At 39.5% G+C, this 26,920-nt stretch overlaps 1 protein-coding gene across 1 annotated transcript in view; it reads left to right on the top strand.

Annotated features, from left to right (window-relative positions):
- GFOD2 (glucose-fructose oxidoreductase domain containing 2) overlaps positions 1–25,466 on the top strand; it is a 68,422-nt gene extending 42,956 nt beyond the window's left edge. The window contains exon 3 of the mRNA XM_036753133.1: positions 23,054–25,466. Coding sequence (XP_036609028.1) covers positions 23,054–23,952 — 899 coding nt within the window. The 3' untranslated portion in view covers positions 23,953–25,466. The remainder of the gene's footprint in view (positions 1–23,053) is intronic.
- Positions 25,467–26,920: the final 1,454 nt, after the last annotated feature.

The following is a 26,920-nucleotide window of genomic DNA, read 5'->3' as shown; positions in this document are numbered from 1 at the left end:
CTTAAAATTCAGGTCTAATCACATCTCCTCCCACCCCCTCCACTCCAGTGGCTCCCTCTCTGGACCAAATACAGAATGCTCAGTTTGGCATTCAAAGCCCTGCATAACCTAGCCTCCCCCTACCTTTCCACTAGTTTTACACCTTAGTCTCTGACACATACTCTTCCAAACAGTGACATTGGCCTCCTGGCTATTCCACAAACAAGACACTCCTCTCTTAGCTCCAGATATTTTCTCTGGCACACTACCTAACAATGGATGTTCTCTTCACCCCCAATATTCTCTCTTGGTAAAGTCTTCAGTTTGCTTAGGCTTCACTATCATCTTTAAGATCCCAGACTCCCAGATATGTATATCCACCTCTTTTCTCTCCCCAAGCTTCGGTTCTGCATTACCAATTGCCTGTGGGACTTTTTTTTCAAAGAGGATGTCCTGAAGACATCTTAAACTTGATATGTCTAACACTGAAGTTATTTTCTCCCCTAAACTCCCAACCTCTGCTTCCAAATGTCACTAATTCTGTCAAAGGAACTACCATCATTCCAGTGTTTCATGCTTGTAATCTTGGCGTCATTCTCAGTTTCTCACTCTATTTAAGCACTCAGCACTCTTCCTGGTCCATTGTTGTTCTTGTTCAGTTATGTCTGACCCTTTGTGACTCCCTGGACCATAGCATTCTTCTGTCCTCTACTATTTCCCAAAGTCTGTCCAAGCTTAAGTTCATTGCTTCCATGACACTATCTATCCATCTCATCCTCTGCTTTCCTCTTCTCTTTTTGCCTTCAGTCTTTCCCAACATCAGGGTCTTTTCCAGCGAGTCTGGTCTTCTCATTATGTGGCCAAAATATTTCACCTTCAATATTTGTCCCTTCAGTGAAGTAGTCTGAATTAATTTATTTAAGTATTAACTGATTTGATCTCCTTGCTATCCAAAAGATTCTCAAAAGTCTTCTCCAGCATTACAGTTTGAAAGCATGGATTCTGTGGCATTCAGCTTTCCTTATAGTCCCACTCTCACACCATACATTAGTACTGGAAAAACCATAGCTTTGATTCTAAGGGCCTTTGTTGGGAAGGTGTTATTTCTGCTATCCAAATTTGCTATAGTTTTCCTTCCAAGGAGCCAAGTGTCTCTTAATTTCATGGCTGCAGTTGCCATCTGCAGTGATCCTTTGAGTCCAAGAATGTAAAATCTGACACTGCTCCCATTTCTTCTGCTTCTCTTTGCCAGGAAGTGATGGGACCAGTTGCCATGATCTTAGCTTTTTTAGTGTTAAGCTTCAAGCTAGCTTTTACACTCTCCTCCTTCACCCTCATCAAAAGGCTCCTTCATTCTTTACTTTTGGCCATTAGAATGGTATCATTTGCATATCTGAGATTGTTGATATTTCTCCTGGGAACCTTAATTCCAGCTTTTGATTTGGCCAGCCTGGCATTTTGCATGATGTACTCTGCATGTACATTAAAATGAATAAGGTAATGATATAAGCCTTATCATACTCCTTTCTCAATCTTAATCCAATTTCTTAGTCTTAAACCAATCACTTGTTCCATGTTCAGTTCTAACTGTTGCTTCTTGACCTGCATACAGGATCCTCAGGAAACAAGTAAGGTGATCTACTACTCCCATCTCTTTGAGGACTTGCCACATTTTGTTGTGATCCACACAGTCAAAGGCTTTTGTGTGGCCAATGAAGCAGAAGTAGATAATTTTCTAGAACTCCCTTGCTTTCACCATAATCCAGCAAGTGTTGGCAATTTGGTCTGTAGTTCCTCTTCCTCTTTAAAACTAGTCTGCTCTTCTGGTGATTCTCAGTTCACATATTGCTGAAGCCTAGCTTGCAGAATCTTAAGCATAACCTTGCTGGCATGTGAGATGAGTGTAATTGTTTGGTAATTTGAACATTCTTTGGCATTGCCCTTCTTTAAGATTGGGATGTAAACTGACTTTTTTCGCCCAATCCTGTGGCCACTGTTGAGTTTTCCAAACTTGCTGAGTGCAACACTATAGCAGTGTCTTCTTTTAGGATTTTAAGTAGCTCTGCTGGAATTCTGTCACCTCCTCTAGCTTCATTGTTAACAATTCTTCCTAAGGCCCACTTGACTTCATTCTCTAGGGCGTATGGCTCTAGATCAGTAACCACACCATTGTGGTTATTGGTGACACTAAGATCTTTCTTGTATAGTTCTTCTGTAACTTCTCACCACTTCTACTTAATCTCTTCTATTTCTGTTAAGTTCCTACTATTTTTGTCTTTTATCATGCCCATTTTTGCATGAAACATTCCCTCAATATCTCTGATTTTCTTGAGGAGAACCCTTTTCTTTCCTATCCTATTGTTTTCTTCTATTTCTTTGCATTGTTCATTAAAGAAAACCTTGTCTCTCCTTGCTATTCTCTAGAATTCTGCATTCAGTTAGTTATATCTTTCCCTTTCTCCTTTCCCTTTCCTTCTTCTCAGTTATTTGTAAAGCCTCATCAGATAACCATTTTGCTTTCTTGCTCTTCTTTCTCTTTGGGATGTCTTTTGCTGCTGCCTCCTGTACAATATTGTAACCTCTTTCCATAGTTCTTCAGATACTCTGTCTACCAGATCTAAGTCCTTAAATCTATTCATCACTTTCACTTCATATTCACAAGGGATGTTATTTTGGTCATGCCTATACAGTCTGATGGATTTCCCTACTTTCTTCAATTTAAGTCTGAATTTTGTAATAAGAAACTCATAATGTGAGCCACAGTCAGCTCCAGGCCTTGTTTTAACTGACCGTGTAGAGCTTCTCTACACCTTTGGCTGCAAAATACATAATCAGTCTGATTTCTGTATCGACCATCTGGTGATGTCCATGTGTAGAGTCACCTTTTGGGTTATTGAAAAAGTGTTTGTTATGACCAGCAAGTTATCTTGACAAAACTAGTAGTCTCTGCTGTGCTTCATTTTGTACTACAAGGCCATACTTCCCTGTTATTCCAGTTATCTTTTGATTTCCTACTTTAGCATTCCAGTCCCTTATGATGAATGTGACATCTTTTTTTTTTTGGTGTTATTTCTGGAAGATGTAGGTCTTCATAGAACTGATTTAGCTTTGGCCTCTTCAGCATCATGGTCAGAGCATGGACTTGTATTACTGTGTTGTTGAATGGTTTGCCTTGGATTGAAACATATCATTCTGTCATTTTTGAGATTATATCCCACTTCTCCTTTTCTCGCCCTTTTATTGACTTTGAGGGCTACTCCATTTCTTCTAAGGAACTCTTGCCAACAGTAGTATATGTAATGATCACCTGAATTAAATTCACCCATTCCCATCCATTTAAGTTCACTGACACCCAAGATGTCAACGTTTAATCTTTCCATCTCCTGTTTGACCATATCCAACTTACCTTAGTTCATAGATTTTACATTCCGGATCCCTAAGCAGTATTGATCTCTACAGCATCGGACTTTCTTTTCATTACCAGACACATCCTCAGTTGAGCTTTCTTTTGGCTTTGGCCCAGCTGCTTCGTTCTTTCTGGAGCTACTTGTGGTTGTCCTCTGCTCTTCCCCTGTAGTATATTGGACACCTTCTGACCTGAGGGGCTCATCTTCCAGTGTTAAATCTTTTTACATTTTAATACCGTCCATGGGGTTTTCTTGGCAAAGATACTGGAGTAGTTTGCCATTTCCTTCTCCTAGTACACAGCCAGTGCTTAATAAATGCTTGTTCTCCCTCTCTCCCCATACCCAGTCATACAGCTACTGCAGCAGTCTTCTGATTTTTCTCAGACTCAGTTCTCTCACCACTCCCATCCCCCTTACACGTTGCTGCCAAAGTGATTTTCCTTACAAGCAGATGACCATGTGACTCCCCTACTCAACCAAATGCAGTGGCTTCCTATTTCCTTTAGGATAAAATATAAACTCTCCTGTGTAGCTTTTAAATTCCTATGCAACCTCGTCTAGGATACAGTCTGTCTTTCCAGACTCATTGGACATTAGTCTCCCACCTTCAGCACTTTCCTGTTTAGCCAAACTGGCCTTCTCTCTGTTCTTCACACAAAGCACATCCCCCATCTCCTTCAATAAATAAGCATTGTATTAAGCACTAAGATACAAAAAGGGGCAAAAGGCAAGGCCCTCCCCCTGCCCTCGAAATCTAACAAGGGAGACAATACGCAAACAAATATATGTAAAGTAAGCTATATACAGGATAAATAGGAAATAATTAAGAGAAGACTTGAGTAACAGAGAAGACTTCCTATAAAAGATGACACTTAAAGGAAGTCAGGGAAGGCAGAAAGCAGACTTGAGGAGAGAGAGCTTTCCAGACAAGACAAGCCTCCTTGTCAAGGGGGCACTTCTTTGACAGAGACAGGAGAAAAGAGGAGAGAATGAGAGATGATATCAAGAGGTTTTGAGATGAAGAGAAGAGGGAGCTTCCCTCCCATAGCCTTGGGTGAAGTCCTCCGCTGATAAAGAGTGGTGAAGGGAAGTTTGGGAGGCTTGAGAAAGAATAAGAAGGTTTAGTATCGCTTCTGTGAGAAGTGGTATAAGGAATCAGAAAGATAAAGAATACTGCCTTGATGCAGTGAGGGCTCTGTTGATGTCGGCTAACATGAATATGTAATGTATCCAGTTGGCTAGTGAATAGGAAGCAGATGGTGGGAGTACTCTAGGGCTGAGATTGAGCAAGGGAGCAGCAGCCCTAGAACAGACTGGGTGAGGGATTCGAGAGCAGATGACGACCTCGGGTGGGAATGGCTAACTAGTAATTGAGGTTGGAGAGCTAAGAAAGTGAAGTCACAGGGCAGAGGTCTTTATTCTAATGCTAATTCCAGGATGGAGGTCTTCCTGATGGCAAACAGAGAGGAAGCCTAGGGAGAGGTGGGAGAGGAGGCTAGGGTCAGAGGAATGTCAAGGCTTCCAGTTAGAGAAATGGCACACTTGTGGATAATGGTGAGAGGTGGTGTACACTCATCTTTTGTGGCTGAGGTAGATATGAAGGTGATCATAAGGCTTAGTGAGGTTGAGGGGCCATCTACATTGATGCTAGAGTCCTGTGGTATAAGGCAAGGAGGAGTTGGGCAGAGGGACATGGCAAGAAAGGCCCTGGGCTCAGTGAGAAAGGAGAGATAAGAACACTACAGCAATCATAATTGTAATTGGGTGGGAAATTGCTATTGAGTGGACTTCAAAAGAGGTGAAGGAGGTGAAGAGAAAGTCTGGCAATAATAGTGGGGAGCAAGAAGAATTCCGACTCCTCTAGGACCAGTATAATGGGGCTACATGGCCAGTGTTAACTAAGATAAATCAACATACAATCCCCTCCTCCACTCCACCTTTGAGAAATATACAACATGAAATGCTTCTGTAATCTCAGGAATTATACTTTCCAAATAATTCTTATTTTTAAAATAGTGTGCTCAAAATTGTCTTCTGTTAATAGGAGAAAACAGCTGCTTCTCCAAGTTATTTTTCTTTTGTGAATTAAGAGGACTTTTTATCATCATCATCATCAGCCCACTGAGTAGAAGGAGACTAAACCTGATATTCTAGGTTTGGAATCTAAATATTGACAAACCCATTTTTGTGAGATAAAATAATAGAGAATTCCAAACATCTTAGACTTCCAGGCAAGCTAGCAATTGCCATCTGACTCAACCTAAAACAAATCAGGCACAAAGGTCAAAAGAAATTGTGTAAACTCTACCTTTCCTTTGAGAGGTGGAAGAGAATAAAGAATGAGGAGGAATGCTTGCAATTGGCCAGTAGACAGACGGGGGCAGGGAACAAAAAAGGGGTATGACTGTCTTTGATCAGCAGAGGCAGGGGCAGAAACAAAATTATTTTTGATTGGAAGCAATGACAGCAACAGTTGTAAAGGGGATAAAGATCTTCCCTTCTTATAAAGAGAACTGTTTAAAAAGAAAGGAGTTGCAAAGAAGAGACAATATCAGGTTTTCACAGACAAACAAAAATATTCCGGGAAGAATCATAGCTTTTGCAAAAATTAAAGGCTGAAAACAAAGAAATAGAAAAATAAGGATGAAATAGTAGGATCAGCAGTTTAAAACTGAGACTTTTATATGCTGCCTAGTCAACATCTCCCCTATTTTACTAGTGAAGAAACAGGTCCAGCGAGATAAAGCAATTGTCCAGGGCCACAGAGAGCCTGGACTTGAACCGGTGACCTCGGATTCTGCTGCTGCTGCTACTGCTACTACTGCCGAGATTCCTCTTCCCTCTTTGGAGCGTCCTTTCCTTCTTCTGCAGCTGCAATAAAGGGAGTCTCCTGCCCCAGAGACTAAAAGAAAGGAGTCCCACTGCAGTGGTCATCAGTTATGTAAGGGATGTTCACAGATCAGAGGCTTGTACCTTGGAAACTGCCGCCCTGATCTCCTTGTTCAGCCACTGGTCTTCAGTAGCCAACTTCAATTATTATTGTAGTGTGCATTTAGTCTTCTTTCACCAACCCTAAAATAAGAGAAGATCTTCAAATTACAATATCAGTCATACCAAGAAGAGATACATAAAGAACAAAGAACAAAAGCACAGCGGTTGGGTCCGGTTTTCACAGCCCGTTTGAACCCAGACCTTATACATCATGTGAAAATGTTGTTAAAGTTGGAATCTCCAGACCTTCAGAATCCTGGGGTGTATAGTTGGGAGGTATCTTAAAGACCATCTCGATCAACCCTCTCCTTTTGGAGATAAAGAGACTGGGTAGGGGGGAAGGGAGAGGGCTTGTCTTAGGCTGGGGAGAGAGTGTCTGGAAGGTCTTAATGAAGTACCTCCTAAGTGCCAGGCACTGTGCTTTTTGTGTTTGCTGGAAATCTCAAGGAAGGCAAAAACACAGTCCCTTTCCTCAGATAATTCACAGTCTAATGGAGACAAGAAATAATTATGTACATAGAAGATATAAAAGTGTGTGTGTGTGTGTGTGAAGTGGATTCTCATCATTTGTGGTAGTTATGTTCCATAGTCACCGTGAGCACTGAATTATCGAGCATGGAACCGTTGCTCCAAGGGGAAACACAGGGCTAGGCTCTTTTGAGTCTTTGGGCACAGCACTTCCTGGAGCAGCCTCACATACAGATCAGTTTCCTTTTTCTGAATGACCATATTGTTAATACGTTAACATTGAATTCACAGCCAACAGCACTATGGCTCATGCTTGAAGGAAGCTTATCTAACACACATTTTTTCTCTGCAAGTCACTTCACAACCCTTTTAAGCTGAGAAACATTAGACAGCACTTCAGCACTACACTTGAGGGCCATTTTAAACAGTGAAATCACCAACAGAAAACACAAAAATGCAAAAAACATGGCACTCAATGTAGAGCAAAAAGGACCCTTGCTTTTAGTAGGACAGCTAAAACAAGGCCAAATGTTGCCTTATTTGACTTTAGCTGGGAACATACATATCAGGCAGCTCACATTTTTCAACACTCTGCAAATGACTGCTAGTACACCATGAGTATTTTTTGAGGGCTTACAAATAAATTTTAGCAAGTAGGCAATTTCACAAATACAGGATCTCTGAAGAATGTGGATTGATTGTCTATGTTTCTATATGTATACGTATACGTATACGTATATGTATATGTGGTGTAAATGGAAGGAGACCTGAAAGGGCCTCCTGTCAAAGTAGGACTCAAACTTTTGGACTCTTGGCTTTCTGGATAGAGAAGTTCTGCCATAGCCATTGGACTTTATCTTCTTTGAACTGGATCTCCTTCAGATAGCACTTCTGTGTGACTGCTTCTTTAGATTGTGGGCTTGGTTTTTGAGGTTTTTTAAAAATTATTAATTTAGCTTTAGGGAGAAGATCAAAAATTTGAAGGGCTTTTAATATGGATTTTTTAGCTCACTGCTGTTAAGAAAAACCTTTTTACAATGCTAAGAATAATAATAATCTGCCTATGGTCAGAACCAGTATAAACAGCAGACCCTGGAGTGAAGTTTTAATGCCTCTCTGCCACCTGGACTGGACTAGGTGGGAAGAAATAGTCAAAATACGTGGTGCTAACAATGGAAGAGCAGTAAAAAAGCCACCCAGTACAATGAGGTATCTAGTTTGGGTCATATCCCAATGGGAGTTTCTTAAACGATCAGGCCTGTGTTCCCCAGATGTCAGTGTGGATGGTAGACAGCAGACCTGTACAACTTATAAACTTCTTCCGGTTACAAATAGGTTAGACTAGAGACAGACTGAGGATGTTTGGTTGCCTCAGGTCATGTGATAAACAGGAGGGTGTGAAATGGAAACCCTACATTTTTCAAGGGCAGCCCTAAATCCTTTGGTGTGCCACAAGCAGGCCTGGTATACAGTGTAGTGGAAAGAGCTTTGGGCTAGGACTTTGGCGGCCTGGGTTCTAGGCCTCTCTCTGTTGCCAGTTCACTTTGTAACTTTGAGCAAGTCCTTTCTCCAAAGGTCAGTTGGAGGGTCATTTAAAATGAGTTAAAATCTCCCTTCTTTGCAGAGATGACAGGGTGATCTCAGTTGCATAGTATATATGCTGTCAGACAAGGTTGGTGTCTTTGTTAGTTTGCTTTTTTTCCTCTTCTTTAATCTTTGTTCAAGGAATGGCTCAACGGGTAAGGGATATATTCAGAAGTAAGGGTGGTAATAGAATTGGCCAAATGGAAAAGGAATTACAAAAACTCACTGAAGAAAATAATTCCTTAAAAATTAGAATTGAACAAGTGGAAACTAATGAATCAATGGAATATCAAGATAGAATAAAACAAAATTTTTAAAAAGTGTTTAAAAAGATAGAAGAAAGTGTGAAATTTCTCACTGGAAAAACAACTGACCTAGAAAATAGGTCCAGGGGAGATAATATAAGAATTATTGGAATACTTGAAAGCCATGATAAAAAAAAAAAGGCTTGGATAGCATCTTTCAAGAAATTGTCAAAGAAGACTGCCCTGATACATTAGAACCAGAGGACAAACTAGAAATTGAAAGAATTCACCAATCACCCCCTGAAAGAGATTCCAAAATGAAAACTCCCAGGAACATCATAGCCAAATTCTAGAGCTCACAGATTAAGGAGAAAGTATTGCAAACATCACCCCCCCCCCAAAAAAAAACCCCAAAGAATTCAAGTATCATGGAGCTATAGTCAGGATTACGCAGGCAGCTTCCACATTAAAAAACCAGAGGGCTTGGAATATGATATACAGGAAGGTAAAGGAATTAGCATTACCACCAAGAATCACCTTCTCAGAAAAATTGAATATAATCTTTTGAGGAAAAATGGATATTTAATGAAATAGAGGACTTTTCAAGCATTTTTAATTAAAAGATCAGAGCTGAATAAAAAATTTGACCTCCAAATACAAGACTCAAGGGAGACAGCAAAAGGTAAAAAAAGAAACAAGAAAGGTAAAATATAAGCTATTCAATAAGGTTAAAACTGTTTATATTTCTATATGGCAAGATAATATTTGTAACTCTTAAACAACTTTATTACTGTAAGAGCGATTAGAAGGAGCATATGTAGACAAGAGGGTATGGATATAAGGTGACTTTGATGGGATGATAGCCCAAAAAACAAAATAAAGGTGTGAGAAAGAAAATTGCACTGGAAGAAGGAGGGGGAGATTGAATGGGGTAAATTATCCCACATAAAAGTATCATGAAAAAGCTATTATTGAGGGGAAGATGGGATTGGGGGTGATGGGCAAAGATTTAACTTTACTCTCATCAAAATTGGCTCAAAGAGGGAATTATACACACACTCAGTTGGATATAGAAATCTATCTTATCCTATAAGGAAGTAAAAAGGAATGGAGATAATGGGGGGGGGGGACTGATAAAAGGGAGGGTATATTGGGGAAGAAGATGATCAGAAGAAAAACATTTATAAGGAGGGAAAGGGTGTGGGCTAAGAGAGGGAGATAAACAATCGAAAAATAGCATGGAGGGAAATATACAGCTATCATAAGTATAAATGTGATTGGATTGAACTCAGCCATAAAATAGAAGTGGATTGAAAAATGGATTTAAAACCTGATTCTTACAGTTTGTTGTTTACAGGAAACACTTCTGAAGCAGAGAGATACACATAGGGTAAAAGTAAGGGGCTGGAGCAGAATGTATTATGCTTCAGCTGAAGCAAGGAAAGCAGGGGCAACAATCATGATCTCAGACAAAACAAAAGCAAAAATAGATCTAATTAAAAGACATAAAGAAGGAAACTATATCTTGCTGAAAAGTGCCATAGACAACAAAGTCATATCAATACTAAACATATATGTACCAAGTGGTATAGCTTCTAAATTTTTGAAGGAGAAGTTGAATGAGTTACAGGAGGAAATAGATAATAAAACTATGCTAATGGGGGACCTCAACTTTCCCATCTCAGAACTAGATAAATCTAACCAAAAAATAAAGTAGTTAAGGTGAATAAAATTCTGGAAAAATTAGATATGATAGATCTCTAGAGAAAATTGAATGGGAATAGAAAAGAATATACTTTTTTGTCGGTACTACATGGCACCTACACAAAAACTGACCATGTATTAGGACATAAAAACCTTACAACCAAGTGCAGAAAAGTAGAAATAGTAAATGCATCCTTTTCAGATCATAATGCGATAAAAATTACATTCAATAATGGGTAATGGAAAAAGAGATTAAAAATTAATTGGAAATTAAATAAATAATCCTAAAAAAGTGGGTCAAAGAATGAATCAGAAACATTTGATAATTTCATTTAAAAAAATGACAACAATGAAACAGCATACCAAAATTTATGGGATGCAGCCAAAGCTGTACTTAGGGGAAAATTTATATCTCTAATTGATTACATCAGTAAATAGAGAAAAAGCATATCAATGCATTGGGCATGCAACTAAAACACTAGAAAATGAACAAATTAAAAATCCCCAATTAAACACCAAATTAGAAGTCCTGAAAATCAAAGGAGAGCTTAATAAAATTGAAACTAAGAAAACCATCGAACTAATAAATAAAACTAGAAGCTGGTTTTATGAAAAAAGAACCCGATAAAATGGATAAACCATTGGTTAATTTGATTAAGAAAAGGAAAGAAGAAAACCAAATTACTAGTGTCAAAAATGAAAGAGTGAATTCACCACCAATGAAGAAGAAATTAAGACAATTGTTAGGAGCTATTTTCCCAAATATATGCCAGTAAATTTGATGATCTAAATGAAATGGATGAATATCTTTAAAAATATATAAATTATCCAGATTAACAGAAGAAGAAATAAAATACCTAAATAATTCAATCTTAAAAAAGAAATTGAACAAGCCATCAATGAACTTCCTAAGAAAAAACTCTCAGGACCAGATGGATTCACAAATGGATTTACAAACGAATTCTACCAAATGTTTAAAGAACAGTTAATCCCAATACTATATAAACTATTTGGAAAAACAGGTGAAGAAGGAGTCCTACAAAATTCCTTTTATGACACAGATATGTTGCTGATACCCACACCAGGAAAAGCCAAAACAGAGAAAGAAAATTGTAGACTAATTTCCCTAATGAATATTGATGTAAAATTTTAAAATAAAATACTAGCAAAGAGATTACAGCAATATATCACAAGGATTATACACCAGGACCACATGGGATTTATGCCAAGAATGCAGAGCTGGTTCAGTAGTAGGAAAACTATTAGCATGATTGACCATATCCATAACAAAACCAACAGAAATCATATTATTATCTTAGTAGATGCAGAAAAAGCCTTTGACAAAATATAGCACCCATTCCTATTTAAAAAAAACACTAGAAAGCATAGGAATAAATGGAGCTTACCTTAAAACGATAAGTAGTATTTATCTAAAACCATCAGCAAGCATTATCTGTAATGGGGATAGGCTAGATGCCTTCCCAGCACAATCAGGGATGAAGCAAGGGTGCCCATTTTCACCTCTATTATTTAATATTACACTAGAAATCTTAGCTATAGCAATAAGAGAAGAAAAAGAAGTTAAAAGAATTAGGATAGGCAATGAGGAAACAAAGCTTTCACTCTTTGCAGATGATATAATATTATACTTAGAAATCCTAGAGAATCAAATAAAAAACTACTTGAAATTATTAACAACTTCAGCAAAGTTGCAAGATACAAAATAAACCCATATAAATCATCAGCATTTCTATAAATTACCAGCAAAGTCCAGCAGCAAGAGATAGATAAATTCCATTTAAAATAATTTTAGGCAGTATAAAATTCTTGGGAGTCTACCTGCGAAGACAAACCCAGAACTATATGAACACTTACTATAAAACACTTTTCACACAGATAAACTTACCCAAACAATTGGGAAAATATTAATTGTTCATAAGTAGGCTGAGCCAATGTAATAAAAATGACAGTTCTACCTAAATTAATCTATTCAGTGTCATACCAATCAAACTATCAGAAAATTATAGAGATAGGAAAAATAACCAAATTCATCTGGAAAAACAAAAGCTCAAGGATATTGAGGAAGTCAGTGAAAAAAAAATATGAAAGAAGGTGGTCTAGCCATACCAGACCTCAAAGCATGTTATAAAGTAGTAATTATCAAAATTATATGGTACTGGCTAAGAAAAAGAGTGGTGGATCAGTGGAATAGATTAGTTACAAATTACATTATAGTAAATGACCATAGTGCTCTAGTACATGATAAACTCAAAGATTAAGCTTTTGGAACAAAAGCTTATCACTTGACCAAAACTGCTGGGAAAACTGGAAAACAGTATGATAGAAACTAGATCAACATCTCACACTGTTTACCAAGATAAGGTCAAAATGAGTCCGTGATTTACACATAAAGGGTGATACCATAAGCAAATTAAGAGAGCATAGAATAGTTTACCTGTCAGATCTATGGATAAGGGAAGAACTTAGGACCAAAGAAGATACAGAATGCATTACAAAACATAAAATAGATAATTTTTAATTATATAAAATTAAAAAGTTTTTTGCACAAACAAAACTAGTGCAACCAAAATTATAAGGAAATCAGAAAACTGGGGGGAGGGGAGATTTGCAACAAGTATCTCTGATAAAGGCCTTATTTCTCAAATACAAAGAAAACTAAGTCAAATTTATAAAAATACAAGTCATTACCCTATTGATAAATGGCCAAAGGATCTAAACAGGCAGTTTTCAGACTAAGAAATCAAAGCTATCTATAGTCATCAAAAATGCTCTAAATTACTGCTAATCAGAGAAATTAAAATAACTGTGAGGTACCATCTCACACCTATCAGAATGGCTAATATGACAAAAAAGGAAAATGTTGGATGTTGGAAGAGATATGGGAAAACTGGTGACGCCGATGCATTGTTGATGGAGTTGTGAACTGATCCAGCCATTCTGGAGAGCAATTTGGAACTATGCCCAAAGGGCTATAAATTTGTGCATGCCCTTTGATCTAGCAATACCACTGCTAGATCTACGTTCCAAAGACATTAAAAAAAACCGGGGAAAGGACCTATTTGTACAAAAATATTTATAGCAACTCTTTTTGTGGTGGCTAAGATTTAGAAATCAAAGGTATGCCTATCAGTTGGGGAATGGCTAAACCATGGAATATTATTGTGCTCTAAGAAGTGACAAGCAGGATGACTTCAGAAAAACCTGGAAAAACTTCCATGAACTGATGCAGAAGGAAGTGAACAGAACTAGGACAACATTGCACCCAGTAACAACAACATTGTTCGATGAAGAATTGTGAATGAGTTAGCTATTCTCAGCAATACAATGATCCAGAACAATTCCAAAGGCCTGATGATGAAGCATACTATCTGCCTCCAGAGAAAGAACTGATATTGATTGAATACAGACTGAATCATGATATTTTTCCCTTTTTTCCTTTTATTCAAGTCTTGTGTAAAATGACCTATATGGAAATGTTTTACATAATTGCACATATATAACCTATATCTGATTGCTTGGTAACCATTTCAGGGAGGGGGAAGAGGAGAGGGGAATAGAATTGGGAACTCAAAACTTTAAATAAAAATGTTAATTTTTTTTTAAAAAAAAGAAAGGGTGATATAAACCAGAAGACCATAAATGGTTATGTTAGATCTGAGGATTAGTTGAAGGACTGGAAATGTTTAGCCTGGAAAAGAGAACACATGTCTACTATTTTCAAGTATCTGAAGGCTGGTCTTATGGAGGAGGAATCAGATTTGTTCTGCTTGGTCCCAGAGAACAGAACAAAAAGGGAGAGCAGAGGGTTACATTAAAGCAGATTTAGACTTGGTATAAGAAAAAAGTGGAGCTAAGAGTGGAATGGGGTCCCTCAGAAAGTCCTGGGATCCCCATCACCGCAGCTCTTAGAAAGGAAGCTGAACTACCATTTGTCATAGATGTCATGGGGTATTTGTTGCTCTTCATGATTGGGTTGGACTAGATAACCTCCAAAGTGCTTTCCAGAAATGGGATTCTGAGTAATTGGATATCTGTTACTTTCTAGCTCTAAAGCTCTGCACATTAGAGATTCAAATGCTAGTAATGTAAAGGGGCGATCACTAAAACATACAGTTTGGTTAAAAAGTAGCAAACATTAGTAGAAAAACACTCTTTAAAAAAGAACACCAGGTCAGCTAGGTGGTGCAGTGAGGGCAGCTAGGTTGCACAGTGAGTTGAGCACACTGGCCTTGGAGTCAGGAGGACCTGAGTTCAAATTTGGCCTCTGACACTTGATGTACTTACTAGCTGTGTGACCTTGGGCAACTCACATAACCCTAATTGCCCTGCCTTCCCCCCTCCAAAAAAAAAAAAAACACCACCAAAATTTGGAACTACAGAAAATATGAAAATATTCCAAGAAAAATTTTACTTCCACACAAATCTGAAAATCTCAAAGCTAAAATGGACTCCTCCCACATAAAATTTAATTAACATCAGCTTGGTCCTATTCTCACCCAACCCCCCAACACATACCCACACCCACCAACAGCAGTCATTCATTTGAGGCTGTCTTTCCTTAGGACAGTATCTTGAAAACCTTTTCCTGTTACTGTTCCCTTGTCAGAATTTTCATCTGCCAGTTGCAGCCCTTTCCTTTGGAGGATTTGTGGCCTTCCTGCCTGCTGCATGCAGCTGAATGAGTGGGTTAAGACCTTTATTTTGTGCGTGTCTATATCTTTACTACTAGGCAGTTCATTTTTATTTATTTGGTTTGGCATCAGTGGGTGCCTGGGTCGCTCTTCCTCCAGAAGACTGAGCCTGAATACAACTTGCTTACTGTGGAGATCTGAACTGTTTCTCAGTCCCAGGTGGGACTTTCCCACTCCTCTTCACCAAGCTCTTAGCATAGTACCTCCAGTGCCTGATATATAGTAAGAGTCTGATAAATACTTGTTGACTGACTTACCACCTTCATCTTCAAATTTAATCTGAAGCACTTCCACTTGGAACCTCCTTGACATTTATCTGGGACATTAGCTTTTAGGCCACTGCCCTTCTCCCTTTTGAGATACAGAGTTGGAAAGCTTTCACTTTGACCTCCATTAACATAATATACTAGGAATACCCCACCCCTTAACAAACATAGCAGTTTGGAGGCATCAAAAATAGTGTCCTACTTCAAAACAGTCACCTCAAGGGGCTATAAACATCATTCAGCTCAGTTACCCACTTTCACCAGACTCAGCTCTGAATGGACTTTGGTTGTTCAGAAAACCAAATCTACCCTTGAGCAGTTAAGATTTGCCACCACTAAGAATGTTCAAAAGAATATTTCCTGGGTTCTGAAGAACTTCCCAAGGAGGAATTCCAAAAATGTTTTTTAATGATGATGGTGGTGGTGATGGTGGTGGTGGTGGTAGTAGTAGTAGAAGATGATAGTGGTGGCGGTGTGGTGGTAGTAGAAGATGGTGATGGTGGTGGTGCTGGTGGTGGTGGTGGCGGTGGTAGTAGTAGAAGATGGTAGTGGTAGTGGTGTGGTGGTAGTAGAAGATGGTGATGGTGGTGGTGGTGGTGGTAGTAGTAGTAGAAGATGGTGGTGGTGGTGGTGGTGGTAGTAATAGTAGAAGATGATAGTGGTGGTGGTGGTAGTAGTAGAAGATGGTAGTGGTGGTGGTGTGGTGGTAGTAGAAGATGGTGATGGTGGTGGTGGTGGAGGTTACGGCAGCTTGGAGAGAAGGAGGAGAATTCTGTGTTGGAGCAGCTGTCTCATTCCCCTGCCTTGGAGGCTTCTTCTAATAGTGCATTTATGCATCTGCGGGGAATTCCTCCTTATAGTCAGCAGAGTAATTATAATAGCTTGCATTTCTAGAATGCTTTATTATTTGCAAAAATCTTTCATCGCAATTTCCCTGAAAGGAAGGTATTGCAAGTATTGATATTTCCATTTTAGAGATGAGGAAACTGAGGCTTAGAGACATTAAGTGATTAGCCTATAGTCACACAAAGTCAGAGGCAGCATTTGGACCCAGGTCTTCCTGATCCAAGTCAACATTATATCTACTGTGCCACTCTGCCCCAATACCTTAATATTCTCCTTACTCACTTTACAAGAAACAGAAAGTCCGTATGCTGAAAATAACCCATAGAATCTAAGTTGAAAGAGGACAGTCCAATTTGTACCCGAACAGAAATACACCATTAGACCGTCTCTGACAAGTGGCCATTCAGCATCTGCTTGAAGAACTCCAGTGATGGGAAACACACCGCCTGCCAAGATAGCCCATTCCACTTTTATACAGGGCTTAGGAAGGGTTTACTTAATGTTGAACTGATTTCTGCCTCTCTGCAGCTTCCACCAATCCCCTTTAGTATCTTTACCTTTCATAAATGCTGCTAATCCCATCCAAAAAGGTCCTACCCAAGGGCTAGAGTGGGAGTGATACTGCAAGCTGATGATTTGGTGGGGTCATGTCATTACTGCAGTTATCATAATATGGCAGCCTAAAAAGTCAATATCATCTTAGGCTATTTTAAGAGAAGAATTGTGTTTAAGAGAAGAATTAGGAGGCAATAGTTTGACCATACCCTACTCTACATTTTAGGAGTAATATTGATAAACTGAAGATTGGCAAGACAGTTGGACAGCCAGGGTGAGGAAGGGACCTACAGGTCATCCGATATGAGATTCAGCTATTGTTGAATGACCCAGAGATGGTTAGCCCAAAAAAGAGAAGTGGGAGACCTAACTTTCTTTGGGCATTTGAAGACAGTCCTGTGGATGAGGGATTTAGATTTGTCCTTCTTGAACCTCAAAGGTAAAACTAGGAGAAATAGCTGGAGGTATATTTTAGGCTTGATGTATGGGGCAAAAATTATTTACATTTAGAACTCTCCAGAAGTGGAATGAGCTGTTTCAGTAGACTAGAGGCCACCAGGCAGAAGTTGAATGGCTCCTTATCAAGTATGTTGTTTGGGTGCAAGTTATACTAGATGGTCTTTGCTGTCCCATTCCAACTCTAAGATGCTGTGATAAAGCTTATCAAACCATCTTATGAACTTTATATTTATGCTGCTGATATTTTATAAGTACTTGTTTCCCCTCTTCAAATGTTAAGTTCATTGGGAATAGGAATTATTTCATTCTTTGTTCTTATGTTCCCAGTACCTAGCACAGTACCTGAAACATAATAGGCACTTAATAAATATTTGTTAATTGATCTGACTTAAGAAAGGTCAATTCTGAAATGGGAAAAGATCAGCTGAATAATAAAGGGGGAATGGAAGACCAAGAAGCTCACCCTGTTTGGAGGCTTTTGAAAATGGAGATGGAAAGGAGAATGAGCATGTTTTTAGAGACCTGATTACGAACACTTCAACATCACTTGGTAACTACTGTGAGTTTTCATCTGGGGTTTGAGGAGCTATGATTAAACTCAGAAACAGCTGTGAAAATTGTGGAATTTTTTTACAGGGCTTAAGCAGCACTATGCAGAATATGCTTAAATGTAAATAGGCAGGGGCAGGCTTAGACCTTTTGTCTGTTCAGCCTTTTTTCTTTTACCATCCTCCTCTATGAAAGCAACCTTAAAATTAAAGACAAGCCACTAACATTCATAGCTCCTCTTAATGAACACATTATGGATCTAAGAGATTAGGATTTTAGGCATACTTTTATTTGCAGGTTATAGTATCTCAAATAGCGAGTTCATGTTGCTTCACAAGTTTAGTATCAGCTATGTAAAGTAAAACTTTTCTAAAATGAGTATTAGGAGGTGGGCGACAACCTGGCATAATGGGAAAAAAATTCATATACTCTATATCTTGTATGGCCCTGATTATCACAGTCTCCCCCATTAGAATGTAAGCTCCTTGAGGGCTTACTTGCCTTTTTTTATCCCCAAAGTAAGTGATTGATCCCCTGACACATGATAACCATTTAATATGGAGCTTTAAATTCCCATGAGCCTTAGGTACCCCCTTGGTTTAGTCTTGGCAATTTGGTAAGCAAATTTGTTGTCATGTTTATAATATCCTTTAACAAATTTTAGACTTTAATCATATATCCTCTGGGATACAAGCATACATGTGTATTTGTTTAGTGCCTGGCACATAGTAGGCACTTAATAAATACTTCCTTCCTTCTTTCCTGTGGATTTCTCTCATGCTAAAGTTTTGACCATTCTATTTACCCTCAATCATTCTAGTTTAATTCAACAAACATTTATTAAATGCCTAACAGATGCCCTAGGATTATAAATAAAAAAAAACCCCAAACAATCGTTATTCTTAAGGAGCTTGTATTGATTTTTATAACATATACGTAGATAATTAAGTACAAATTAATTAGAAGAGTGAGGAAGCATTAACAGTTGGGAAGATGGAGGGCAAACTTCTTAGAGGAGGAAACAACTGAGAAATTCTTAGAGGCAGAAATGAGGAGGGAGTGAATTAGAGTGAGGGGATGAGGCTTGTGCAAATGGAGGGAAACAGGAGATGGTCTGTCAAGGTTTGGAAGACAGTTAATGGTGCACTTTGGATGGAAGGTAGGGTGTGTGGAGGAGAGTCCTTCTACAGGTAAAAGTGGAATTAGTTGACTGCTGAGGTCTCTTCTAATTCTAAAATTCCATGATTCTGTGTGTAATGTGAAGTAAGTCTGAAAAGGCAGATTGTGGAGGGCCTTAAATACCAGGCAGAGGAGTTTATATTTTATCCTGGAGGCAAATCATGGAAGAGTTTTAGGCAGAAGGGTGACATGGTCAGACCTGTGCTTTAGGAAGATTGTTTTGGTATCTCTGTGGAGGATGGATTAGAAATGGAAGAAAGTAAAAGCAGGGGGACCAATCTGAAGGCTATTGTAGTAGAAATGCACTTGAGAGAACAGAGGACCAGAGCTTGGGTGCTAATTGTGGATACAGAGAAGAGAATGAATGGGAGACATGTTGCAGAGGTAGAATTAACAAGATTTGGCATTTGATTGAGTATAAGGAATGAGAGAGAAAGAAAATTTAAGGATTGCAAATTTCAGTGATTAGAAGAAAGGTTTTGCTCTCAACAGAAATAGAGAATTTTGAAGGAAGGGCACTCTTGGGGGAAGGAGATGACTGTGAGTTAGATTTTGAATGTACTGAGTCTTAGATGCCAATGATATATACAAGTGGTGATGTTTAGCAGGCAGTTGACAATGTAGGGTTGGAGTTCAGCAGAAAGATAAAACCTAGATAAATAAATCGAGTTAACCTGCATAAAAGTGGTATTTAAATCTGTGGGAGCTGATAATTTCACCCAGAGGGGAGATAATATAGAGGGGAAAAAAGACCAAGCACAGAGCCTTGAAGGACACCCCCATATAGGGAGGGGAACATGGATGATGAACCAGAAAAGGAGACTAAGAAGGAGTAGCCTCACAGGCATATAGATGACACAAAAACTATTGGAGGACGGGACAGTGTCAAAAGTTTGGAATCTGGTCCTGCTAGGCCAACTTCCTTCACAAATCAAAAGTTTCAGAGATGTCAAGAAGAGATTAAGAAAAGTACACTAAGAGATCATTAGTAATCAAAAAACCATTGAACTAATAAAACTTGGAGCTAGTTTTGTGAAAAAAAAATCAATAAAATAGATAACCATTGGTTAATTTTATTTTTAAAAAAGTAGAAAACCAAATTACCAGTGTCAAAAATCAAGTGTGAATGTACCACCAATGAAGATGAAATTAAAGCAATTATTATGAGTTATTTTGCCAAATCATATGCCAGTGAAACTGACAATCTAAATGAAATGGATGAATATTTACAAAAATATAAATTGCCCAGATTAGTATGAGGAAATAAAATGTTTAAATAACCTATCTTAGGGTGGGGGGGGGGGCGTCGTGGAATTGAACAAGCTATACATGAGCTACCTAAGAAAAAATCCCTAGGTCCAGATGAATTCACAAGTAATTCCACCAAACATTTAAGGAGCAACTGGTCCCAATACTATATAAACTATTTGAGAAAAATAGGTAAACAAGGAGTCCTACCAAATTTCTTTTATGATACAAATACAGTTTTGATACCTAAGTCAGGGAGAGCAAAAACAGACCAATTTCTCAAAAATTTTAAATAAAATACTAGCAAGGAGATTATAGCAATATATAACAAAGATCAATATCTATGACCCAGGTGGGATTAATGCTAGGAGTGAAGGCCTGGTTCAATATTAGGAGAACTACAAGCATAATTGACCATATCAATAACAAAAACAACAAAAATCATACAATTATCTCAACAGATGCAGAAAAAGCTTTTGACAAAATACAATTCCCATTCCTACTAAAAACACTAGGATGAATAAACTAAGCCTTTCTTAAAATTTTAAATACTATCTTTCTAAAGCCAAGAGCAAGCATTAATCATAATGGGAATATAAGCTAGAAACCTTCTCAGTAAGATCAGGAGTGAAGCAAGGATGTCCATTATTACCACTACTATTCAATGTTGTATTAGACACACTAGCTGTAGAAATAAGGGAAGAAAAAGAAATTGAAGGAAAAAAAATAGGCAATAAGGAAGCAAAGCTATCACTCTTTGCAGATAAAATGATACATACTTGAAGAACCCCAAGGAATCAACTAAAAAAGTAATTGAAACAATTAACAACTTGAGCAAAATTGCAAGATATAAAATAAACCCACATAAATCATCAGCATTTCTGTATATTATCAACAAAATCCAACAGGAAGAGATAGAAAGAGAAATTCCATTTAAAATAACTGTCAAGACAATATGAACACAATTACAAAACCCTTTTCACACAAAGACGGATCTATACAATTGGAGAAATACTTATTGTTTAAGAGTAGGCTAATCCAATATAATAAAAATTACAATTCTGTCTAAACTAATTTACTTATTCAGTGCCATACCAAACTACCAAAGAATTATTTTATAGAGCTATAGAAAATAATGGAGGCAGCTAAATGGCTTAGTGGAATAGGACACTGGTCCTCTAGTCAGGAAAACTTCAAATTCAGCCTCAGCTACTTACTAGCTGTGTGACCCTGTGCAAGTCACTTAACCTCTGTTTGCTTTAATCCGCTGGAGAAGAAAATGGCAAACTACTCTAGTATCTTTACCAAGAAAACTCTGTGGACAGTACTGACATACTGTGGTCCCTGGGGTCATGAAAAGTCACGCATGATTGAACAACTCAGCAACAACAGAAAAAATAACAGAATTCATCTAGAAGAACAAAAGTTCAAGAATATCAGGGGGATCCGTGGGAAAAAAAATTGTGAAGGAAGTTGGCCTAGCAGGACCAGATTCCAAACTGTTACAGAGTGGCAGTCATCAAAATAATCTGGTACTGGCTAAGAATAGATCAGGCATGCAGTACACCATAGTAATCTAGTATTTGATAAACCCAAAGATTCTAGCTTTGAGGGTAAGAACACACCATTTGAGAAAACTCTACCAAGATAAGGTCAACATGGGTATGTGATTTAGACATAAAAGGTAATATCATAAGCAACGTAGAGGATCATGGAAAATTTTAGATCTAAGTCAGTTCTGTGGATAAAGGAAGAGTTTATGAGCAGAAAGGAGATAGGATCACAGGAAGTAAAATGACTAATTTTGATTACACAGTATTAAGTTTTTGTACAAACAAAACCAAGGAGCCAAAATTAAAAGGAAAGCAGGAAACTGGGGGGAGGGGGATTACAGTAAGTTTCTCTGATAAAGGCCTAATTTCTCAAATATATAGGGAGCTGAGTCAAATTTATAAAAATAAGATCCATTCCCCAATTGATAAATAGTCAGAGGATATGAACAGGCAGTTTTTAGAAGAAGAAATCAAAGCCATCAATAATCACATGAAAAAGTGCTCTGAATCACTCTTGATTTCTGTTTCTGTTCAGTCATTTGCAGTCATGTGCAACTCTGTGACCCCACTTGGAGTTTTCTTGGAATAGATACTGGAGTGGTTTGCCATTTCTTTCTCCAGGTCATTTTACATTTGAGGAAACTGAAGCAAACAGGGTTAAGTGGTTTGCCTGGGATCATGCAGTTAGTAAATGTCTGAGGCCAGATTTAAACTCAGGAAGATGAGACTTCTTGACTCCAGGCCTAGCACTCTATCCACTGCACCATATCACTGGCCCCAGTAGCTGCACTATTGACTAGAGAAATGCAATTAAAACAATCCTGAGGTATCACTTCATACCTATCCAATTGGCTAATGTGACAGAAAAGGAAAATGACCAGTGCTGGAAAGGATGTGGAAAAATAGGGACAGTAATGCATTGTTGGTGCAATTCTGGAGAACAATTTGAATCTTTTCCCAAAGGGCTATAAACCTGTGCATACCCTTTGACCCACCAATACCACTACTAGGGCTGTATCCCAAGGAGATCAAAGAAAAGGAAAAAGGACCTACATGTACAAAAATATTTGTAGCAGATCTTTTTGTGGTGGCAAAGAATTGGAAATTGAGGGGATGCTCTTCAGTTTCGGGAATGGCTGAACATTGTGGTATACTATTGCGATGAAATATTAGTGTGTTATAAAAAATGATAAGCAGGTTGGCTTCAGAAAAAGCTGGGAAGTGAGCAGAGCCATTGTGTCTCATATAGGAAATCAGAATGGTTTTCCAAATTATCTATTCAGGTTTCCTGTTCTGTCTTGTCCTCAGGTATTGGGAAGAATGTGATCTGTGAAAAAGCAGCAACCTCGGTAGACGCCTTCAGGATGGTGACAGCGGCACGCTACTACCCCAAACTCATGAGTCTTGTGGGGAATGTCCTTCGATTCTTACCTGCCTTTATTCGGATGAAGCAACTGATTGAAGAGCATTACATTGGCACTGTAATGATCTGTGACGTGCGTGTGTACTGGGGCAGCCTTCTTAGCCACAAGTACAACTGGATCTGTGATGAGCACATGGGAGGCGGTGGTCTGCACACAATGGGCACCTATATTGTTGACCTCTTAACTCACCTAACTGGGAGGAAGGCTGAGAAGGTCCATGGTTTTCTGAAGACATTTGTGAAACAGAATGCCGAGATCAGTGGAATCCGGCACGTCACCAGTGATGACTTCTGCTTTTTCCAAATGCTTATGAATGGGGGTGTTTGTGGCACAGTAACTCTCAACTTCAACATGCCAGGCTCCTTTGTGCACGAAGTCATGATTGTGGGGTCTGCTGGTCGCCTCATAGCCCGAGGATCTGACCTCTATGGACAAAAGAGCACTTCGCTCCAGGAGGAACAGCTGCTGACAGACTCTTTGACAATCAATGCAGGGCTTCTAGAAAATGGATTTAAAGACATTCCATTGCTGTACCTGAAAGGCATGGTATACATGGTGCAGGCTTTGCGCCAGTCATTTCAGGAACAAGATGACCATCGCACCTGGGATTGTAAGCCAGTCTCCATGGCAGCCTCGTTTGAGGATGGGCTTTACATGCAGAGTGTGGTTGATGCCATAAAGAAATCCAGCAGGTCTGGGGAGTGGGAGACTGTGGAAGTCATGACTGAGGAGCCAGATGCCAATCAGAACCTTTGTGAGGCACTGCAAAGAAACAATGTATGAGCCGGCTGCTGGCCATTTGGGATGGCGGTGTAGGGTAGGGGGTATACCAGGCCCCAGCCTTCTTTGTGGAAAACACATGGGTTTGTGTTTAATAAGTCAGGTTATCATATGTCTGGGCAAAAACCTGAGGTAACGTCGGGGGAAAGGCAGGGTGATTTCTCCTCAGACTCATTGGGAGGTTCAGGGCTTCCATTGCTGTTGGATCAGATTGTTAGCAAAACTTGAATTTCCCTTTGCACTTCCAGAAAAGGACAGAGCTCTCACCCATGACATCATGGGTGTGAGAAGAAGTCAGGCCTGCTTGTTCACACCTTTTAATAGGATGGGAAAACATACATTGAGGAGCCAGATCTGCTGCCCCCGGCCTCCTGGGAAGTTACTTTAGGCATCCAGACGTGGAGAGAACTGATAACAAGGTCTCTCTCCCCATCCCCCTCCTGGGCAAGGATACCTCTGTCAGGGCCTCGGGGCCCATCTGTGGCTCCTCTTCCCTGACCTACCTTCCTTTGTTCACAAAGGGGCAAGATGTAGAGAAAGGACTCTCCTCTCTGTTGATTTATAGGCTCAGGTCTTCTAACTGAAAGGTAAGATGGGGAATATGGGACCACCTTCACACACACACTACCCAGAGTCTAAATGCTGGAAGAGAAGGGGAAAGTCCCAGTTCTAAAGAACTCCCTCTTGGAGGTGACTAGAGCAAATGTTTGGTGCAAAGAGAAGAAAGAGAGGATTAAAACACCTGAAAAAATCTAAAATAAATTAATAAGAAGATCTGATATTCTGAATTGTTTGTGGGGTGGGAGAGGGAAGAAATTTTGTGGAAATTTTAAAGACTCGTTTAAGGAGACTGAAGTTTTTATTTCTTTGTGGACTCTGCAGTGACTAGTCCTCAGCGATTTCCATGAAACAGGCATAGAGGTAACTGATTTTTGGAGAAACTTATCATTTGAACAAATTGGCCCATACATCTGGGCCCCTTTCTCTGCCTCTGACTCTTTAGCTTCCATCCTGGCCTCTCACCAGCCCCTCCCTACCATGGGTCCCATCTTTGGTGTTCTCTGAAGGGCTGGCTTCTCTCTCAGGGAAAAAAAAAACAACACAAAACATACAGAAATGTAGGTGGTACTTATGGCTTCCTGAGGTCATGTGTAGTTTCAGGAAGACTGGGAGATTGGAGGCTTCTCAGAAAACTCAGAGCTGAGTACACAGAGGAAAAGTGACGACTGCCACAGAAATGCGCATGCAGTCCCTAGGATAAAGAAGGGGCACCAGTGGTGTCTCAGGAAGCAACTGAGGGCTGGGGGCAGACCATCTGCAGGCCTCCCAGGACACCCCCTGCCTCCAGCCTGGGTCAGGTTTGGGTGGAAAAACGCACTGCAGGGACTGATTTTTACCTGTAATGCACAGGAGGTAACTCCCGTCTTATTAAATGTGTTTTGTGTATGTGAGGATGCTTTAGTTTGTTCTTTCCAGCCTTCTATGTGTTCACATGAAGCATCGATTTCAGCTTGATGGTTCCATGGAGTGATCTTTTGGGAAAAACAAAAGGCATCACCCTGCTTACTTGTATGGAGCTTTTCTTTCCTAACCAAGAGGCCCCTGGCGCTGACAGCTAAAGTCCTTTCAGCTTTAAAGTTAGATGGCCTTGATTCCAATGGTCTCGCCTGTCCTCAGCCAACTCCCCAGAGAGGAGGAAACTCGGGCCCTGAACCACTTCCCATTCAGCGGCTCTCTCTTCTCCCCCTCCCCAAAAGGAAGCAAAGATTCGGTGAAAACTTCTTCCCATTGTTTTACTATAGAGATACCATGGAGTGTACAGTCCAGTGTTATCACCTTGTCCTTCCTTCGTTTATTCCTTTATTCAGTAGCATATTAAGAGTCTGTGGTGTGCTGAGAACTAAGCTGGGGCTGGTGGAGACACAGTACTTACCTGATGTTAGTGTCACAGCCTGGGGAATGGAATCTTCTTTTCCATCACTGCCTGTCTGTTCTCTCCTTGATTTATCGTTTCCTTTGCCTGGGCCAGCTGATGAAATGGGGGACTCTGGACTTTTGTAGATCTAGTCTTGGACTGGGGGCCAGCTGTCTCCATGTTGACAAGCCTGAAACACAACTATATGGGGATGGAAGGGTCCTTGGGCTGTTCTTCTTGGGAATGGCCCTGGACCTCTGGGCCTGCTCCTGGGCCGACACATGGCTCCACTGCTTGGCTGTGACCTTTACCACATCCAAGCCTTGGGTACTGCTGTGCATTTTTGGAAAGAACTGGAACCCAAATTCTGCCGCAAACTGGATTCTGGAGCCTGCCAATTCCAGGCACCATCAGAGGTTCCCAAAATGGGCGGTACCACCCCCTGGGGGGCACTGGAATGATCCAGGGTGGGCAATAGTACCTTGGATCAATTGGGGGGTGTTAAATGAAGATAAGAGGACAGTGGAAGCATGAGGAAAGAAGAAAAGAGAATTTTGAAAAACCGTTTCTACATGTTGTATAACAGAGTTAAAATAACTGATCAGTGGTCAAGTCCACTGACAGGTCTTAACAAGCAAGTATTGGCAGGTGAGCATGCCGGGCATTGTTGGGAAGTCCAGCATGTATTGGCAGGAATATGTGCTTCTAATGACTTGTTTATAATATGATACTGTATGGTTACATGATACAATATTGCATTATCAAAATTTCAGTGGGGGGGGATCCCACAAGTTTACCATAAATTATTAAATTTAAGATGCAAATTTTTTTTTTAAATTCATATGTTTTTGAAATGTTTTTTTTAACTATTAAAGGGTTAAAGAAAGTAGATTTCCAGGAGGGTGCTGAGCAAATTTTTTTTAAAGGGGGCAGTAGGCCAAATAAATTTGGGAACCTCTGATTCTAGACTCTGCTCAACAACTGTTCCTCCTTTGGCCCTACACTACTTTAGCAAGGGGGAGAGAAAGAGAGAAAAATTCCCTTCCACACCCTTCC

The sequence above is a fragment of the Trichosurus vulpecula genome, chromosome 3 (assembly GCF_011100635.1).
Source record: "Trichosurus vulpecula isolate mTriVul1 chromosome 3, mTriVul1.pri, whole genome shotgun sequence".
NCBI lineage: Eukaryota > Metazoa > Chordata > Mammalia > Diprotodontia > Phalangeridae > Trichosurus > Trichosurus vulpecula.
This window is presented reverse-complemented; position numbering and strand designations above follow the sequence as displayed.